This window comes from Scedosporium apiospermum (genome assembly GCF_000732125.1).
Source record: "Scedosporium apiospermum strain IHEM 14462 chromosome Unknown SEQ_SAPIO_0098, whole genome shotgun sequence".
NCBI classification, from domain to species: Eukaryota; Fungi; Ascomycota; class Sordariomycetes; order Microascales; family Microascaceae; genus Scedosporium; species Scedosporium apiospermum.
The window spans coordinates 444,252-465,029 of NW_015971799.1; the positions used below are offsets into that span (position 1 = coordinate 444,252).

The following is a 20,778-nucleotide window of genomic DNA, read 5'->3' on the forward strand; positions in this document are numbered from 1 at the left end:
CAAAGGTGAAGTGAGTGAAGGTGCAATTACGAAGTAGGAAATTTCAGAGGAGACTAGAGAACAGTGGGAGTGGGAGGTGGACAGTGTTGAAATGGGGGGCTGGACCAGATGACATAGGTCGGCGGTGCTCTTTCTGAAACAGGCGCGGAGGGGAGAAATACGGCCCGACCTACCTGTGTAGTCACCAATTTTTTGTAGTATTTAAGCTCTTGTACGAAGTAGTCTCATTCTCTCTCGATTTTCTTTTCTTTTTTATATTTTCACGGCCGCGCCTCACAGTTTCCATTTCCCAACTTCCTTGCATGCCGAGGATTATTTCATTCCACAACTTCAAATGTCGGGATTTCGGTTGCGTTTTCTGTTTCTTTGTCGTAAAGTGACAACCACAGACGAGGAAACCACAAGTCACCTCTCATAATGGATAGAAAGAGGGGTCGACAAGGCAAGGCAAGGCAAAGTTGATGGAGTAGTCCATGAGAAGTACCTACTGGGCCAGGCATGTTTGTTATTGAGACGCCTGGACCTCCATAGGAACTGCACGAAGTACGAAGTACTCGGGAGTGGGAAGACAGTGTACCATGTACCGTACTATCTATGCACTATTGCTTCGTTCCTATTTCATCGATGCAGAGTCGAGATGAGGTGGGATGGATGGGGAAGGCACCTGCGAGGAGGAGATGAAGAAGGTGCAATCATCCATCAAATGCTGGGCCTGTCGGGTAGGCGGAGAGCCCAGGGGGAGGGGGGTGGCAAGCAGGCAGCATCCAGGATAGGGATAGGTCGAAATGCGCACGAGGAAGGGACAGCCGTCAGGGGCAGGGGTTAGTGTCGGAGGTGGGGACGAGTGGTGGAGGAAGGTGTGGGTGGTAGTGCAATACAAGCTGGTGAGTACGTACTAGTACTTCGTACCTTACACCACTTCGCGCGTGGGTGAGGGGCAAGAACAACCTCGACGGTGTGAGTGCCAAGTACGAAATACTTGCTAGATTCATCAATGATTGCTTTTTTCACCCAAGTACGAAGTACAAGTAGTAACACTTGATATGGTATTGAAGGGTGACCTTCATCCGTTGCTTGTGGTACGACGAAATGCACCCTCTCCTTCAGAATGTGATTGTGATCTTGATTAAAATTTGGAGCGTCGATTTTACTCAGTCAAGCCCTGAGACATTTCGCGCAACAACTTAACACTATCACTTATATATCGAAGGTCGGTTAGAGCCATTGATATCGAGCCCCGGCTTCATCAAAGCCCACACGACATCGCTGCAGCACTAGTGCAGGTCTTGTCTTGTTTAGATACACTGTTTCCGGCGGTACAGCTTGCCGACGACTTGGCGCTGCCTTTCATACTCGCAAACGAATGTTATTATTATTGTGGAGTTTGATAACGAAGTTGTGAAGTCAGAGCGCTGCATTTCGAAGTACAGATCACAGGATCCGAAGATACTTCGTACTTTCACAGGTTGCAAGGTCCCAATCCCATGGATTGACTACGAAGTCCTATTATCGCTCCAATTTCAGGCGGGCAGCGTCCTGTCCCCAAATCTTCACAGAATGAATTTACTTGTATGACCACGAATCGGGTGGCAAGGAACTGTCCTGAGAAGAACGCGTAAAAAAAGGTTTGATAGGTCCCTCCCGGGCTCCGAAAGCCTTGCCTCGCCTCGCAGAACCTCGCCTTGACGAACCGATTGCGTTTGTCGCTGAGCCATTGGGAGTTTCGCGAACAATCTTGCTTGGCTCTGTCCGTCAAAAAAGCTGTTGAAGAAACATCTTGAGTCTGGGGTGCCAGTCTTCCTTGGGCAATGATCGACACCCAAGACTATGGGGGAGAATTCGTGGCGACAAAGGTGCCGTGCTGGGGAGACCGAACCTTCCCGGACCCTAGTAATCCCACATGGGAGCCCGGGTTGGTTGATGCAAGGCCAGGCCAGGCCCTGCTGCCTCCGCCAGCTGTCAGATTCCCAAGCAAAGATATCAAATGTTAGATGACATTGTAGCAGCTCCGATCGAGATTGCTTGCAATGTTATTCAACCTCGACTCAACATCGAGCTCCTTTCAAAAGAACATCTCCAACGTCGCCAGCCAGAGCTCGAGAACACCATGACCAACAGGGTGGTTAGGGAGACGCCGGGTACGATCACAAAGTCAGATGCCCCTGTGGCTTGAAATTGGTGGTCCTGTGCATCACTTCTACATCACTAGCCGCCTCCCGTCTTAAACCTCCCAGCAAAATTGACTTTTACCGGGACCATGACGCCGGAGGAAGCACGCAGGATGAAGTACAGAGGAGATATCAATCAATAGTGCATGTACGTCGTACACTAGACTACGAGAGATTGTTATTTAGACCCGGTTGCAGTATCCACTCCGCACTGCAGGTTTCAAGTACGAATAAGGGGTCGCTTCTTGAAGTCTCCCGATCTCCAGATGGTGGCAAACTCCACAACGGACCGGGCAGTTTTCTAGCCCCTTACATCCGCATCGTCGGTTAGGCCGCTGCACGTGGATTGGAATTTTCGAACGTCGTCAGATTTTGATATTAAATTAAAATAGAAGAAATATATAAAGTTCACGCCTACGTTACGTCAATGGACGTGGTCAGACAATGATAGATGATGTCGACGTTAGGTGGTTCAAAAGCATCAGGACCGGATGAGAACCGTTTTATTTTTGGGACAATTCAACACATTCAAAGCATCAATTGATCAATCTGCTAAGTGTTCAATATTGCCCCAATTCGGAGTGGAGGGTTTTAGTGAGAAGTCTTGAAATCAACTCCACGAGAAAAGCATACCATCAGCATGACTTTAACACATTGATCAGTTAATGATGTCTCAGTCTTGCGCATAATATCGAATCCCCAAATTTGGAGGCTTGTTGCCTGTTGTTTCTCGACGGTAATGCAACCCTGACCGCCATACGAAATGCCCGATGCGGCAGCACTCGTCACAGTCGTCGCGAAGAATCGCCCAATGTCGGCGCAACTTCCGAAAGGCATCGTTGTTGGTTGGTCTGACTTGGGCACAATTTGTCTCAAGTTGTTCGCAAAAGGCCCCGGTCTTCAAGAAACACAGGTTGAGACACGAACGCCTTCGTGATTCCTGTGCTCGCAATGGAACGTTGACACAAAACAATGCTATTTCTGAGCATATTGATCTATTAATATCTCGAGACGAAGCCGCTTAGCAAACAGCGGCCCTGCGGTGACATCTCGCCTCACCCTTTGACGAGCGACTGCAGTTGTCTCTGCTTTCATCAAAGGGACAGACAACAAAGGATGAAAGCAACCGTGCCGTCTGTTGCCAAGAACCCTGGTCTGCCAATAAAGGAGCTCATCTCCGGAGACGGTCTGCATCTCCCAGAGGATATTATCTCGGCATTACCTTTTTCCTGTTTCCCCAACGGAGATTTACTGCGCATCATCAAGCAGCGCCGCCGCCGTTTAAACTTAGCCGGACATGGGAGAACACGAAAAATCGTTTGGTAGACTGGCAGTAACCCGCAGATTTACAGTGGATCAATGGAACTCTAAGGAAGAAACGGGCCATTGGTGGGGGTCGTCAGAAACCGGCATGAAGCAAATGTTAGATAGTGATAGGCGGGACGCATCTCTGGTCTGGTATGGAGAAGCGACAATCCCCATTTTACCAAGGCGCCCGCATTCATGCGAGAATGTGGATTCTGGCGCGTCGATATGTTCTCCTCTTGGCCGCTTCTGTGGATGACGAGTCACGGATGAACTCTCTCGTCGTCGATCCGGGCTCTCATCCTCCCAAGATCTGGGTCTACTTGGACGTCACACCGCCAGATGCGGTATGTCGATGTGGGCGGGGAAGGAAGAGAAACAGAGACTGTCAACAGAGAACCGAACCGAGACATGGGAGGATATTTCTCCGGGCTTAGAGACGCCACCCGCCTTCTCGAAGGTTGAGCTCAACCGTCGCGAGCCGGACTGATCTCGACAACCTCGTAAATAAGAACCCACACAAGCTGTTCAGTCACTCATCCGAACGCCCTCGGTCACACTCGGGTAAGGCAAATGCAGTCGGGTCGGTCCAAGCCCAGAACGTACGGACCACTTATTGCCGTTTCTTAGATGATGCACATGTGCATCTGAACCTCGCTGCTGGAGAAGACTAACGAAATGTTCCGAGACACCGGGTCGCAGGATATTCTTCTGACGGACGGCGTGGAAAATGGTGGCCCTAGACTCCTGTGCCTGAATCGAATCTCCTCTGCCAGGGTTCATTTCTCGCAATTCTTGACGAGATGCTTCAACCCCTGTTAAAGTGCTTGCATTTGGATCCAACCCGACAGGGGATTCCCACCCACCAGCGAGCCCCTCTCCTTCTGTGACTTGTGCCAGGCAGACTGAATTCTCCCAAGTGTGATTTGGCCCGCACGGTCACGGTCTATTTTGCTCAAGGCACGCACGCACGCCACCGCTCAGGCCCCTTTGTGAATGCAGGTTTACCTGTATTACGAAATAAAGACGGAGGCTTCGGAACGGACTCGTTACGAGGGCGGCATCGACGGAGATGGGACAAGAAGAAGAGGAAGTATTGTAATTCTCGGGTCCATCGATCATTCGCTAGGCTCGACATGGTCGATTCTCAACCTCCTTGGAGGAGTGCATGTCTATCACGAGAAGAATTTGTACTTCGTGGGCCTTACTGCGTTGGGAAGACTAGAACAAGCCATGAAGTCATACCCAGTCTGTGCGCACCCACCAACACCCTCTGACTCTGCGAAGTACTTCGCAGGATGGACAGGTTTGATGTGAATCTGGATCTCAAGGGTCCGCCTCTCATCATGCAGCCAGGCCACCAATCCTTCTGCGGTGACATCGAGCTGTTGCACGATGATCCCAATGTTTCGAAACCGCAGTAATAATCTAACGCGTTATTTGAGATAAAAATAAAATATAAATAAAGTAAATAAATAAAGCAAAAGGATAGGGATGGGGAAAGAAGAAAAAGAGAAGGAGCACAAGGACTGCCTGTGTTCACTTCACTGCTCTTTTACGACGCGGATCGACTGTTTCCTGCGTCCCAACCCACTCAGTATCGACTCGGATAACCGTGACCAGCCTCGGCCGCACTCTCGGGAGAGTATGATTGCAAGGGCAGGAACATAAAACAGCCCCGGCGGGCCCGTCACGTTGCTTTTTCTCCGTATGTCTGTGTCGAGAAGAAGCCAGATTGCCCAGGGCGAAGTTGGATAGATGCTCGGTAGCACCGCGATGTATCACAATTGTAGGAATTGTCTCGCTTGCAGATTACGTCAATCGCAAGGGCAAGCCATAACAGGCTCTAGGAGTCCTTTAACCTAATGCGACGAGTTGCCCTACGATTAACTTGATCGCCGGCAACGTCCCGTTGTGGCGCAAGGTTAGGCCTTGAGGTGTGTTGGTACGGAAAGAAGAGAGAAATGATAGCCAGAGATCAAGGTGCCTAGAGGCACAAGCTTGCAGCGATCAGAAAGATATGACAACGCTTTTAATAGCACCTGTGATCGGGGATCGTCCTCACCCAGGCGCCAGTCAACCCCGATCCCCCAGGTAGCGCAGTAAGAACGCTCCAGGATGACACTGCCATCGTAGATTTCCGTGCTAATACCCGAGGGAAGGCTTTACTTGAACAAGGATGCCGATAATTACGGGCCCTGTGACTGTGGTGATGACACAAGCTTACACATGAGAGTAGAGAATGGGGGCCATGTGCGTGTCTTGTGGCCTAGCCATTGGAATCATATCAGAAGGCCGGGTCGTCAGGCTCAACATCATGAGCGAGGAGACCGGCATACCCTCGCTGGACCTCATTGAATGTGCCAGCATTCGAGGGCCACCACCGAATGGGCCGGATTGCTTCTCTCCTTCCTGCTGGGCCGGGGGCCGCGAGGTCATGATGAGCTTCTTGGATCGCTCAAACCCGAGCTGGGAAATATCCCGAAGCTAGAGCCTAGTGAAGAAGGCCGCCTCCACCAGCTCTTGAATTCAAATACTCCGAGTCAGCATCCGAACTTGAGCATTCTCGAGGCGTCTTTGGCCTCAGGTAACGGCCCGTGTCTTCGCGCGGATGATTGAGTGGGGAGAGGCTCGCCTCCGTAACTTACATGATGATGATGCTGGCCGTTTTCGGGTCTCCGCGAAAGCTCGTTACAGCGACTGGTGAGGAGAAAAAACCCATCGTTGAATCACCATTGAACAGTCGAGTCTAAAAGGGACGGGCCCGAAACAACAAACTATCCGCCGCGTTGGGGAAAGGACTTCATATTCTCTTCCGTGGTTGTGTCGGGATCCAACACCAGGGAAATAACTGATGATTCTAGGAACTTGAAGCGCACCAAGAACACCGAAGAAAATAGCTGTGTCGATACCTCCGCTCGACTGCGCGATTCAAGCCTGAAGATGGTTTAATTTACATCGAACCCGCCATCCATAGAGCATGCCAGACTTTCTCTGCCCGTTTTACCCGGTGCTCCCATGCTGATTTCCCCAATCTCGCTAACCGCTTCGACGAGTGTCTGTTTCCCCGCATAGTTTGGAGCAATACCCCCGTTGCAGGTGATTGCTACGCTATCTTCATCGTAGGAATTAAATGCTAGATGCTACGTCCCCCCGTGGTTGGGACCGGATTAGATTCTAAGTTGCCCTCCATGGTGGACATCAATATTCCATCGAGAAGTCCAATATGTATTCCTCCTCGGGCAGGCAAGATCTTACCCCTGGATAGATTGCTTGCCGGTCTCGTCCCGGGAATATCCTTATGACTAGACAGCGGTTTATATCCCAAATGAAGTAGCTCCGTTTACATATGAATGGTTAGGCTTCAACCCAGGTGAGGTAAGGTGAGAAGTGAGTTAGTAAAAATTATATATATATATATATATATTCGATCCTAGGACCTCCAAGACTCTGCGTCCCTGAATTCCGAAGTCGAATCGTCATCTTGGCTGCCCAACTCCAGTCAACACGATGCTTCCGTATTCAGCCCTCCTACTCCTCTTCTCACCGCTAACCCAAGCTTCCCTCCAGATCATTCCTGGCGGGACGTGGACCGCCGTACGTATTCTTAGTCTCTCCCCCCCTTGTGTCCGGGCAGAGCAGTAACCAGGCATAGTCAGACGGTCGCCACATCCAAGCCCACGGCGCCGGCATAATCGCCGAAAACGGAACCTACTACCTCATCGGCGAGGACAAAACAGATGGAACCCCATTCCAGAATGTAAACTGCTACTCGAGCACCGACCTCGTGAGGTGGGAGTACGTCGGAGCCCTTCTCAGTCGAACATCGAGCGGCGACCTCGGACCCGACCGCATCGTTGAGCGGCCGAAGGTTATCTACAACGATGAGACGAAGAAGTATGCGTTGTGGATGCATATAGATAGCCGGGACTACGGTGATGCGAAGGTTGGGGTGGCGACTGGGGATAGTGTCTGCGGGAAATACGGTGAGTTTCGGAAGGAGGCCCTTACATACAGACACTCCTGAATATTCATAGATGCTCATCTCTGCGTATAGAGTACCACGGTAGCTTCCGGCCCCTTGGCTTCCAGAGCCGAGATATGGGCCTATTCAAAGACGACGACGGCTCAGGATATCTCCTAACTGAAGATGTAAGATCCAAGCGTACAACGCTTTACAGATCTGCTTCAGAGCCCTCCACTGACTCCAATCTCAGCGTCAAAACGGTCTTCGAATCGACAAGCTCGACCCAACCTACACAAAAGTCGAAAGCAACGTCTACACCTGGAGCGAAAAGATCGAATCCCCCGCAATGGTCAAAGTTGACGGTCGCTACTACATGTTCGGTAGTCACCTAACAGGCTGGGATCCAAATGACAATGTGACGCTTTCCCACTCCTGCTCCGTAATCTTATCCACGATCCTGAACTAACCGCTTTCTCAATAAAAAAACAGGTCTACAGCACCTCCGCTTCCCTCTCCTCCGGCTGGTCCCCCTGGCGTGAATTCGCCGACGACGGCTCCAACACCTACGCTTCGCAAACAACCTTCATCCTGCCCTACGGCGACGGCAACTACATGTACCTCGGCGACCGCTGGCGCTCCGACAACCTCCATTCGTCCACGTACATCTGGCTTCCCATTTCCATCCGGGGCCCCACGTCCGTCTCCCTCAAGAACAAGATCAACTGGGTGCCTAACCTCCTCGAGGGCGGGACCTGGACCGAGGGTATCACCGAGACGGGCTACGAGGGCGAGGCGGGCCAGGCTGGCGGCGCCGCGAGGACCGTCTCGTGCAGCGACTGCTCGGGTGGACGTGCGATGGGGTATGTCGGTGGGCCCGACAACGGTTCGGTTACTATTTCGGGCATTACGACGGAGAAGGCGGGCGTTACGACCGTGAGGATCAGGTATGCCAACGGAGATAGCTCAACGCGCTATGCCAACGTGAGGGTCAATGACCAGGCCCCCGTCAAACTTGCGTTCCTACCTTCGAGGGGCGGCACTAGTAGCAGCACGCTCGTCACCCACCTTGAGACTGCGGACAACGTTATCGTCTTCGAGGGCATCGACGGCGGCTGGGGTCCCGATATTGATAAGCTTTTCGTGCCTGTTGAGTAGAGCGGGCGGCTCTTTTGTGTATTTGTGATAGGAGTTTGATCCTCGTTATAGAGAGAGATAAGTAACAGCGATGAATGAGCAAAAAATACAAACAAGCAAGCGGGCAAACTCCAACCCTTCCTTTCCTCCTGTTTCGCCATCATTCCAAGAAAATAAAAACCCTCATGCCAGAAAGACAATGCCCTGCATGATAAAAGACCTTTTGAATGCTAGACCCCCATTCAAACCTCCCCCAGATTCATATCGAAACAGGCTGACATTGGAGAGCATGGCCCCTTCTGATGCAAAAGTGCAAAAAAGCAATTAGCTAGTAACAAGCGATGTGACGTCTATCCCAATTTGCGACTGCTGCTGTAGGAAAGACTGAGTGAGAAAGACTAATGAGAAGGGAAAAAAAGCAAGGATGAGCTGTGCTGTCCTAGCTGAGCCCATACCTCCTCATACTCCAGGAAGAAGAAAGGAAAAATGAAGGCAGTGAATGGACATGGAGCTGTCAGGAAATGGACATCTGAGAGAGGAGTGGGAGATAGTAAGATGCATCGCTGTCTATCCTTCTCCCTCCGATCTGATTTGGTTAGTTGGGTAATGGAGCTTTAACTTGACTAGTAGTTACAGATGCTCAAATGCTGCTTAAACTAGAAAAAAAAAATGATAAAAGATGAAGGCCGCTGGAAAGTGATTCCTTAAGATCACTAGGGGTGATTGAGGAAAATAGAGACCATGATCTATGCTCGGTGCGAAGAGGGTGTTGAGGAGGAGAAGTCGATGTTAAATTGCCACCGCCCTAGAGAGTTCGCGGAAGTTAGTTCCATGAATCTCCTTTTATTTTTCTTTTTTTTTTTTCTTTGCCGATTTTTCTTTCTTTTTTTCCTTTTTTCTATTCTATCTTTCTTTCGAGGGGTTAATTTTGGGCCTTGAATATACCTTGAGCGAGGTTGACCGCAGTATCCTCCAAGAGGACCAGTCGTCGTTTGTTACAATAGGCAGTCTTGTCCTAAAGAAAGAGAGGAGGGCGGTCAGCGCGGGCTAGAGAAACTAATGTGGGAAATATCATACGTACCATGATCTCAACCTTGAGCTTGTTATCGGCAAGCTCAGCAATGGGCTTCTCAAACATCTCTGAGAGGGCCTCCACGGCCATCTCCAGATCCTTCTGATTGTCCTCGAAGATCTCAGTCAAGTTGTTGCGCTGGAGGTAAAACGCGAAAGCATATGTCCACTTCAGGGTCTGGCGGCAGGTCTGTAGGGCCTGCGATGCGGAGTTGAGGTATTGCACCTCGATCCATGACATTCCGGAAGCAGTTTGGAGCTGTACCATCTTCTTCTCCGTCTTCTGGTAAATGTCCTTGTCCAACCTCGCGGACTGCTCGTGGTTCGCGTATCGATTGTAGTAATGCAAGTACCTCTCGAGGGAGATTCGGCTTCTGGCCTGGGCATCTCGAGCCTCCGCACCACTCTTTTCCTCGAAACGATTGCAATTGTACCAGCTGGTGCCATGCTCGGACCAGAGACCCATGCACATCCAGCAGAACTCGTACCTGCACTTCCGGCAAGTCATGTGGTTGCAACCACCATTCTTTTCAATGGTGGAGTTGCATTTAGGGCACTCCTTGGTGTTGGCTGAAATCCAGTTGGCCGTCTCCGAGTCGTCGGCACACTTTTTCAGCCACTTCTTGACGAGCTCACATGGGGCAGGTTGATGATCGTTAAGACCGCATCCGAAGCAGAAGCAATGACCGCAGCGGCAAGTTACCGTCGGCACGACCCTGACAAGATCCTTCTTCTTCACAGGACACTCGATCGCGTTCTCGCAGTCGGGTGCTGGGCACCATTTCAGGACGTCGCTGTCCTCGACGTATGTGCGGTTGAGGAGTTCTCTGTATCGGCCCTGCAGTTCGGGTGTTACAAGAATATCGAGCGACCGGGAGTCGAGGATGCGATGGCATCCGTCGGCCGGGCACTGGATCCTGGCAGCTTCGCCTTCTTCTCTTATCTTTTGCGTTAGATACCGCCTGTAACAATCGACGCAGAACCGATGACCACACTTCATGGCAAACGTCTCCAAGTCGTCTCCGTCCTCGCAACAGATATCGCACATAAAGCCGGGAACGATCTCGAGCTTCGGCAGGCTGGCAGAAGTCTTTCCAAGACCCACAGCTTCGAGCACTTTCTTCGGCTTATCCATGTAGTCTTCAAGAAGACGCTCTTTCTGCCACCTAAAATGTCTAAGAAGGATGGCGGCATCTTCCTTTCGAATATCAAGGATCATGTTCACTTCATCTATCATATCCGATTGTTGGCGCTGGATATCGAGGGGCTCGAAAACTTTAAAGGGAGTTTCGTAGGCCTTCTTCTTCTTGTCCAGGTCCTTTGCCGAGAGGCCGAAGTCGGGGTCGGGGGCATCGTCATCAAAATCATCGCCGAAATCTAGAAAACATTATGGGACGACGCCCAAATGTTAGCGTTGCATACACTCTAAATGGGCGTAAGGGAGGTGGCGTCGGACGCGGGCTGGCGAGCAGAAGGGGGAGCAAAGGGCAGGATGTCTGTCGAGATGTGGCCAGTTCTTCGGCTTACCCTCGTCTTCAGAATCGTCAACGTCGCATAGAACTTCATCGTCAGACGACATGGTCGACATGTATTCCTCGTCCGTATCCATACCGGCGGTGCTCGTCGTGGTAGTCTGGGGTGTGGGGGGAGCAGCAACAGTGACGTCGGAGACGGACGCCTGGACGGAGCGCGACGGACGGTTGGCAGAGGCAACCAAGGCGGCGATCTTCTTCTTAGGTTCAAGATGGCTATGGGAAACCGTCGACGCCTCAGCTGCCTTTCGTTTTCTTGTTAGAGGCGGAATGGTGGCGGTGTTGAAGGGGCGGGGGGAAGGAAGCGGATTTATCAGGATAGGCAGTCGGGACGGTGGTGGTGGTGGGAGTAGTGTGTGGCAAGGGTAGGTGGGGTACGCTGAAGTTGCGAAGAGTTGGGTCGGTAAGGTTGCGTTAGCCTGGATGACTGTACGACGAGGCTAGCGGGACTTGGAGGCTTGGAATCAGGCTCGATGACTCGATTTGGCCGGCTGTGCAGCGTCTCTGTGCATGGGGGTTTCAAGGTTCCAAGTGTGATGTGTGATGGAGAGGCTGGACCTGGTGAACTGCTCAAGTCTGCGTGCTGGGATGCATCGATCAAATATACATGAGAGCGTTGAGTCTAGGAGGGTTGAGAGGGTCGACGAAGCGAGTGGTACGTCGTCGAGGGGTTATGTTCCTGCCTAGTGAACGAATCAAGGGATCAGAATCGAATCAGGTGCAGAGGTCAGGTAGAGATGGCGAAGGGGCTTAAGGCTGCAGGTGGGATGAAGTGATCATACTTTGACTTCTTGTCTGAGTCGTAGGGCAAAGGAGGGATTTTCCAGGACGTGTTTGTCCAGGGGCTCGTTTTATTGTTCCGATTCTTGTCTCTTGTCAATGGGCGGCGGTTCGAGGCAGCAGTGCGTGGGCCTCGAGAGGGAAGTCCCGAATGGCGAATGGCGAGCGGCTTGCAAGGGGTATCTTTCGGTGTAGTTGTGGTTGGACGAAGCACTCACTTCAACCGGGGCGAGGCGCAGGTCGCAGGGTTCATGTGGGTTTTTGAACGCCAGGCAAACGGAAGAGATTGACTCTGTTAGTGTCCACTCGCTAGGCTGGCTCTAAGAGGTGTCTCCTGTGCTCTTATCTCCTACGAAAGTACTTGCAGATTGGATTTCCAACAGCCCCCGTGCCTGCCTGATGATGAAATTACCCGAATCCTCGGCGTTTAGTCGGCTTCATTGAGACAGCAACTAGATGGTACAATTAATAACGATTTTTGAATCACCCACGCTCCCCTCACGTAAGCCGACCCGTTGTTCTGGGACAGGTGCATGATATCCTAAAACTGGATCGGCTTTATGCCAATATCGGTGTAAATCGCCATAGCGAATGAATATCCAACATTGATTACTTCGGCTCTTGGTGGCAACCTGAACTCTAGATGCAGTCGGGGACGCCGACCATCGAGGCTCAGTCACAAAGCTTTGTTTTTGAATGCCCGTGTCTCTGTCTGGTGTTTCTTTCGTCTCGTATGTTCGTCCGAAGCACAATTACGAAGTAATATCCGGAAACTGAGGACGAAGTACTTCTAGGCAGAGGGAAGCAAGCACCTTTGAATTCTATAAGTTTTCGTACCTGACATGGGCTAACAATAATCAATCTGCTCGTTGCGGTCTGCAACGTACGACTTGGATTAATTTGATAGGTTTTATGCTTGGTTGTCTACTTTGTAATTTTTGTCAACATATTATGTATATCAATATCGTAATTCCTCCACCGTGAGTAAACAATTTGATTGTGAGATCGATCCATTTGAAGCGACACCGCAAGAAGTAGTGATGTCATTCGTGAACTCCCTGCTAAATGTGCCATGCGTGGCACGTCCCCCACGCTAGAACATTCCTGTCAGCTCAGCACAGTGCCATTGTCTGTATGTAGTGGAGGAGGAAGCTCTGTGTCTCTCCAGCCCCTCAGCTCCAGCTCCAGCACCGCTTAATTGATCCAACCTCAGCAGTACGAAGTAGGAAGCTCCCTCCCACCAGGCCACCTCACTCTCCCACTTAAGATTAGCTTCAGCTCAATTCGTACCGCGACAATGGCTTTCCGAGCACCCTTCTCCCGCCTTCCTCTCCTCCGACCTGCCATCTCCTCCGCAATCCCTCGAAGACCTTTCCACACCACTCGCGCTGCTGCTGTCCGAGTCGGCGACCCCCTCCCCGACCTCGACGTTCTTGTCGAGAACTCCCCCGGCAACAAGGTGAATCTTGCCGAAGAGTTCAATGGCGGTGATGGTATCATCATTGGCGTTCCAGCTGCCTTCTCTGGCGCTTGCTCTACCACCCATGTCCCCGGCTATATGAACCATCCCAAGCTCAAGAATGTGGGCCGGGTCTTTGTCGTCTCTGTCAATGATCCCTTTGTGTAAGTGTAGATGGCATTGCCAGCCGTGGATGGATTGACCTAGCGCTGGGTTCTTCTAAAAACAGTGTTCTCGATATACTGACAATCACCTAGAATGAAGGCGTGGGGCGAGCAGCTGGACCCTGCTAAACAGACTGGGGCAAGTTAATCCTCAAATCCCACGTGGCGAGGGACAGGGGCCACGAGAAGAATACTTCTAACTTTTTCTCCCACATGTAGATTCGATTTCTCGGCGACCCTTCTGCCTCGTTCACAAAGGCTCTCGATTTAGACTTCGATGGAACTGCCATCTTCGGAAACGTCCGTAGCAAGCGGTACGCCCTTGTGATAGAGAATGGCCGCGTTGCCGCTGCCTACGTCGAGCCTGATAATACTGGCACCAGTGGTATGTCGTCCTGTGGCCATGGTTTTCTATGCAACGCCGTGCATACTGATCAAAATGTTGTCCTCAAGTTTCCTTGGCAAATAACGTGCTTGGCTGAGGGCTTCCCTGGATTTCTGCGAAGTAGGAGTCTCTATATGTGAGGACTGGTTTTGTTGACTGACTTGATGCTGCGATTCGCGCCGTCCCGGGTTTTGGGAAGCATTATGGATGTGCTATTTACACGTGTACACTATCTAACTCGAAATGAATCCCTCATATTGCTTCCCTTCCTCGGTTGCCGTATGAACAGTCCAGCTTTCACGAGCTCCAGGACATATCAAGCCCGTGATACATCTCGACCTTTGAAGGGGACCTTTGGCACCATATAACGCCAGCATCAGACACTGCAGGTCACGAATCATTTATTCTTCAGCCCATCATTTCACGTATTTTAGAAAAGCAATCGCTCAAACAACACAGACATATATCCCACTTCTTTCTATCTTTCCCCATGGGCAGAAAGAGGACACTGAGAGAGAAGAACCCGGCTCGACTCAGTTTGATCACTCAGCCTAGCTGAGCTTGCCGCCTCGCGTACCCCGTTGCTTGGGTGGAGATGCGCATAACATTGTCTTTGCAATTCCAGCATTGGTATTGCGTTTTGTTGCGCCCACTGGCAATGCCTTGATCACAGCTGCCGAAGACACCACTTTTCTTGGCTGGCGGACAAGGCTTCTCCGATATGAGGACCGTGTCTTCATTCTCGCAGATGTAGCAGATACGGAGGTGTTTGACGTATTTGCACATCTTGATCCGTATCTAAGTTGTATTTAACGAGTGTATATAAAAAAAAATTGAGTTCTTATCCTCTTTCTGTCTTACCTAAGAGAACGAGAACGCGAAGGGATCTGGAATTGAATTTGATATGTTGAAGAGGCGAGAGTGGCCTAGCTCCACGATGTGTGTCATTTGAGCAGGTGGGCAGGAAACGGAATTGGACACTTGAGCTAAGGAGTCTCGTTCCGACCCTTGCTGGAAAGTAGGACGAGGTTATATTTGAAATTCACCTTGATGGTTTTACTGAGACAATCCTACGACTTGATTATGTGCAACTCCCAAGCGGAAGACACGACAGACTGAGCTACTAGCCAAGCCAATAACAGTCCTTGGAGACATAACTGTCCTCCGCCCCAGTGGGTCATCGACTTTTAAAGGACGATCTCATCATTCCATATGGCGCATCTGACACAATTTGACTCTCTTTTCTCTCCTCTGGAAAGCAGGATACACCTTTCAACCAGCGAAGCCGACCTGAGGTATGTCGTCTGCATGTAGCCACATGCAAGGAGGCCAAGGGGAAATGTTACCGAGAGACAATGTGTAAGGTGCGTATCCGTCCAGGTGGGCCAAGTGGAGAGAAGAGATAAGATATCGGTGACAGTTGAGGAGCTAAGAGTGTTAATAAGTGGTTTCCCTGGTGAACTTGCTGTTCTGTGTATGAAAGACGAGAAAGAAAGGTTACCTTTCTGTTCCTGTGTTAAGTTTGACAGCAAGCACTCTTGGGATGCAGGTGGAGCGGGAGACACGCCCCTTTGAGGGGATGGTTTTAGGAGAAGTACCCGACCGTTTGGATATGCGTCTCGGAAGAGCGACAGGGGCGAAGGCGGATGTGCATCTTTTCTTCCGGGAAGCAACTGCGTCTGTCCGAGATACGTTCCCGCATGTACCTGGGTGACGGGGAGTACAAGGAGGCTGTGTCGGAGGACGGATCGATGGAAACTAAGCCGAAGCAGCGTTAATACCGAGAAACCGCGAAAGGAGGGCATCCCGGGGTACCCGCGCAAGCTGCTACGGTGAGGTCTCACGACACCTCCAGAGAAGTGAGGATGTCGACACGGTGAGGCGACGTTGAGGCCATCGTCATGTAGCTGCTACAGGTTGCTGAAAGCTCTGCAAGATGCTATGCAGCGGCGGCACGATGGCCTAAACATAATCTTGCTGACATAGTCTTGCGAAGGAAGTTGTGTTGTTATTGAAAGAACACGGGTCACACGAGGCGCCCAGTCGGACTCGTCAATAGTAGATTCGAACGTTCGACGGTTACTTCTACGCACACATGAAGTTCGATAACAATATATAGTCCCGTTACTTTGAAACAACAAGCCAACGGAGTTTGGAAACGACCCTGTGCCCAAAAACGCCGTTCGCCGACACCCCACTTGCGTTCCCGCTGTCGCTAACCGGAAACCTTTGCTAATAAATTGCTGCAAAGTCTAGTCCAGCCATGGTCTCAGTCTTGAAATCCAAGACTTGCAACCTCCTACGCCTACATCTCCTGGGGAATCTGAGAAACGTCGGATAATCCGTACCCCTATCGGATAGAGGCAGCACTATGCCTGTCCCTGCCATTCCTCTTGTACCATAGCAACGCTCCTGTGGGCAGGCGACCCGCGCGGGAGGGCCCTGCCACGTCAACAGGATCAGTGTTTTCCCGATGATGGGGGGAATGTAGACGGTCTTATGAGGCCTGCTTTGGAGACTCTGACCCAAGAGAGGGTGCAGAGGTAGGACCAGGACCCCTCCCATCGTTCTAGACGACCGATGTTCTCTTCGGTTGTCAAGTCGGGAATCACTAGGAAGATGTTAGAATTAGGCAAGCACGGTATATTCGGGGGAGGAAAAGGGGGGAAGAGGCGGCGGGGTTACTCACAAAATCCACTTTCATGTTCAGATGCGAGCGCTTCGACTTTTCTTTTCAGAAGGTCCTCCTTAGTGCTCGGAGGTCGACCGGGTCGACGTGCCTTCTTTATCGTGTTCAACTCCTCATCATGTTGATGAACAACCCTATATAAAAAGTATGTCAATACTATTTTTCTCTCAGAGTGCAGTGAGCTGGCTGTGTTAACCGGCTCCAAGAGCTTAAGCATCATAGGGCTAGCACCCAATATATCTGGCGCAGAGAAGGATGGGAGACGGCATACTCATGGATAAGTTTCTCTACTTGCTCTTGCGTAAAAGGCTTCGATCCATTCTCGGAAACCTTGTCTTTGAGGTGACTGACGCGGTCCACTGTCGAGTCTCTTATTAGATGGGACGCACACGAAGATACTTCTCATAGCTTGGGGAGCTACTGAGGACAGGAGCATGTCGGGATGAAGAAAGAGACGATTCTACTCGTGAAAAGAGCTGGGGTAATCAATGCGACGCACATATAGGTTGCTCCCTCTTGCCACGGCTAGCTGCGAGCTTGTTGAGTCTCTCGTCTCTGACACTAGCTCTATGAAGCCGCTTCGAATCGCGAGAGTTCTCATGGAGGGCCCCAATGTTGCCATCTCGCTTTTTGGAGATTTGTTTCCGGGTCTTTGCAAACGTCCCTGCCATTTTGCTCGTCGGTATCAGCGATTTGGCGATTTGTCTTGTAACTTGATATCTTATCCGACACCTCTACTCTAGTCTACAGCTTTTTATGTACCCTACCAAAGAAAAAAAATTGGGGTCTTTTCATTCGTACTTTTGAAGTGGGTTGAATTTAATTTTTCCGCACTTACTTGAAGATGTGGGTTAGGTAATTAATTCTCTTCAAGAACAGCGTCTTGGCTGTGATGGACTGTAGCGGGGCTCGCCGGCTGGATCTGACCGACAAAGGCTGGCTTGAACCCGACCAGGCGTTGCCCGGGAAATATCGTGGAGCTATTCCCAATTCGGTAAAATTACAACAATTAAAGCTTGGTCTTGCCATGCCACCCACTGAACATCCCCTGTCAGGCGGCTTGGTCGCCGCTGAACCCACTGAACCCCCCAAGCTCTTCCAGGCAACAGGGGAACAGATACACACCACACGCGACCCCCCGTCCGAGGCACCTCTATCAAAACCAACGCGTCGAGAACCCATGAATGTCACGGCCAAATTCCCCAGTTCACGGCGCGGACTTCACGACCTGGCCCGGTCAATCTCTCACCAGCTAAAAACCCCATCCTCCGCTCTTTCTCGGTGACCGCCTTTCCCCATGGAACCCGTCCCAATTGTTCGGTTGTTGTAAATAGACTCACTCACGCGCTTCCGTGCTGCACCCCTTCCCTTCCACCACTGTCAACAATCTCCATTCTTAGCCCACCATGGGCGTGTCGGGCCTTTTGCCGCTCCTTAAATCCATCCAGAAGCAATCGCAGCTAAAGAAATACAATGGCAAGACCCTCGGCGTTGATGCGTATGGCTGGCTCCATCGAGGAGCGATCGCCTGTGCCAACGAACTCGCACAAGACAAACCGACGCGGAAGTATGTGACCCTCCTTTTCCCCTCGCCCGCCGTTGCCTAACCGCCGAGTCATCCTACATAATAGATATGTCTATTACGCCATGAGCCGTGTCCAAATGCTCAGCCACTTCGGGGTGAAGCCCTATCTCGTGTTTGACGGCGACTTCTTGCCCAGCAAAGCCGGAACCGAAGCAGCTAGAGAGCGTTCTCGAGAGGAGCATAAGAAAAAAGGTATGGAGTACATTAAGGCAGGAAAGCCACGCCTCGCAGGGCAGGAATTTCAAAAGTCAATCGACATCACACCCGAGATGGCACGCCATCTGATCGATGACCTCAAGAAACACGGCATTCCCTACGTCGTGGCCCCCTACGAAGCCGATGCGCAACTGGTGTATCTCGAGCGAAAGGGTCTCATTGACGGCATCATCTCCGAGGACTCTGACCTGCTCGTCTTTGGCGCCAAGCGACTTATCACCAAACTCGATAAATACGGCGGTTGTATCGAGATCAATCGCCGTGACTTTTGTGCGTGCCGCGAAGTGTCTTTGACGGGCTGGACCGACACGGACTTTAGACGGATGGCAATCTTCAGTGGATGTGATTATCTGGAGGGCTTGAAAGGTACCGGCCTCAAGACGGCCTACCGCTATCTTCGACAGTACAAGACGCCAGAGAAGGTCGTGCAACGCCTCCAGTTTGAAGGGAAGGTCGTCGCCTCAGAAGACTACCTTCCAGCTTTCTACCAGGCTGAGTTGACGTTCCTGCACCAACGAGTCTTCTGCCCCGAGAAGAAAGAGCTGGTCCTCCTGACGGAAGACCCTACCAACGAAGCCGAAAAATTTCCTTTCATCGGTGCACATGTCGAGCCTGATCTAGCACGCGCCATTGCCGCAGGAGATGTAAATCCCATCACGAAACAACCCATCGTTGTTCAGGCTCCATCCCCCAAGAGACGGCGTGCATCATCGATTTCGATCCACCCCGTTCCCGCAAATACGCATCCGCAGAGCACGAAGTCTATGAACGGTCGGGATCCGAAGCCGATCAACTCGTATTTCAAGAAGACCAGCCGGATTCCTATGGGCGAGATGGACCGAAATCGATTTGCTGTGGATCCTCAACGCATCGCCGAGATAACTCAAAGCGGCCTTGTCCCGCGCGTGTATCCTCTCCCAAGGCCATATATTGATCCAGCAAGGGTGGCGCAGAGAGGCGGAGTCCCTTCGACCCGAATTTCTAGAACAACGCCACCTCGGCTGCGACGACCGACGGAAACAGTGGCGTCTGCCCTTTCTAGAGTCAACTACGATCGAACAACGTCGCAGCGAAGAGGTGGTACGGGCGGCGGAAGAGTGCAGCACTCGACCCTTGCTACGCCACCCCCTTCATCTCAACGGCCGACAAAGAAGGCTCGGCTCTGTACTAGCGACGAGCAAGATGCGAGCAACAATAGCGGTGCTGATTCCGAACATAGCAAGTTCTTTTCGCCCAAGGTTTCCGAACCAAGCCTGCCTGAACCTTCCGCCAAGGAATCAGTGCCCTCTAAATATGAGGCACACATTTTCTCGGATGACTCGATTGAGGAGGCGCTGAAGACCTTGCCTGTTTGGGAGGGATGGGGCCTTCCGTCACAGTCGAGACGATCAATTGAAATTTACGATGAGGAAGCCCGAAAAAACAAAGACGAGGCGCCAGAAAAGGACGGCGTCTCTTCGCTTCAAAAACCGGAGCAGGAGGAAGCTGAACGGGACGAGGTGTCCTGTCCTCCGTCGCAATTGCCGGATCGTCCCACGTCGACTCCGCCTCGCCTTTCATCTACCAACCGTGTCTCGCTGCAAAAATTCTTCTACCAACCAGGCTCTTCGAGTCAGAATAGGGCAGATAGCGAGCCTAGTCCTTCCATTGCGTCATCCGTCTCTTCGCAGAGCTCGACTTTCACACCTTCACTGTCTAGGTCCATGACAGCCACCCCATCCACCGGTATGTCAATGTTGACGCCTCTGCAAAGGATTGGCAGCCAGGCCCTGCGGCGAGGCACGCGATCCCCTTTGATGCCTTCCGCGGGAAACAGGAAGCCGGTAGCATGCGAGCCGAGGAGATCATCCCTTGGTTCTCTTCCCGTCAACCCGGCCTTTGTTCCCCTACCCAAGGTGGATCTCGACGAGGTTGCGGCCCTCAACATGTGTGGCAGCGAGGATCAAATCCCGTTTATTGATAAGGGCGCCGACACAGAATCGGAGGCTGATGGCGATAACGCGACTTATGTTGGAGCCAACGTGCATGTGCGATTGGACTTGTCTCGATTCATGCATAGATAAGGTGCGAATTCCAGAACTGTGTTTCTCTAAAACGAAGGAGCAAGGGTTGGCCACCACCACGACTGTCAGGAGTATTGCACCAGCCAGTTTATATTTTGTACAAGATTACATTACGGCGTTTTGGGGATTGGGTCTGGGGAATGGAATTTATGGGCGGCTGCATTGTTAGAGGCGCTTCTAGGAGTCAGAGGGAAAGTCCTTGACTGTTGACTATTCTGTTTTATACCTACGAGCGTTGTCCGGGTATCTTAGATGCTCAA

At 51.4% G+C, this 20,778-nt stretch overlaps 4 protein-coding genes across 4 annotated transcripts; 3 read left to right on the forward strand and 1 right to left on the reverse strand.

The window, feature by feature from the left end:
* Nucleotides 1–6,983: 6,983 nt before the first annotated feature.
* SAPIO_CDS5286 (Glycosyl hydrolase family 43 protein) lies at nt 6,984–8,595 on the forward strand (the record flags this gene model as incomplete). Its single annotated transcript, XM_016787642.1, has 5 exons — nt 6,984–7,070; nt 7,129–7,459; nt 7,531–7,625; nt 7,691–7,879; nt 7,930–8,595. 5 exons carry the CDS (start codon nt 6,984–6,986, stop codon nt 8,593–8,595), a joined length of 1,368 nt encoding a protein of 455 aa, XP_016642657.1.
* A 901-nt stretch (nt 8,596–9,496) lies between these two features.
* On the reverse strand, nt 9,497–12,210 carry SAPIO_CDS5287 (uncharacterized protein; the record flags this gene model as incomplete). Its single annotated transcript, XM_016787643.1, has 4 exons — nt 9,497–9,589; nt 9,656–11,022; nt 11,173–11,393; nt 12,176–12,210. The coding sequence occupies 4 exons, from the start codon at nt 12,208–12,210 to the stop codon at nt 9,497–9,499; spliced, it is 1,716 nt and encodes a 571-aa protein (XP_016642658.1).
* Nucleotides 12,211–13,254: 1,044 nt separating this feature from the next.
* SAPIO_CDS5288 (uncharacterized protein) lies at nt 13,255–13,728 on the forward strand (the record flags this gene model as incomplete). Its single annotated transcript, XM_016787644.1, has 2 exons — nt 13,255–13,580; nt 13,674–13,728. The coding sequence occupies 2 exons, from the start codon at nt 13,255–13,257 to the stop codon at nt 13,726–13,728; spliced, it is 381 nt and encodes a 126-aa protein (XP_016642659.1).
* Nucleotides 13,729–18,060: 4,332 nt separating this feature from the next.
* On the forward strand, nt 18,061–20,518 carry SAPIO_CDS5289 (Exo1 protein; the record flags this gene model as incomplete). The annotated part of the gene is made up of 2 exons (XM_016787645.1): nt 18,061–18,221; nt 18,286–20,518. The coding sequence occupies 2 exons, from the start codon at nt 18,061–18,063 to the stop codon at nt 20,516–20,518; spliced, it is 2,394 nt and encodes a 797-aa protein (XP_016642660.1).
* Nucleotides 20,519–20,778: the final 260 nt, after the last annotated feature.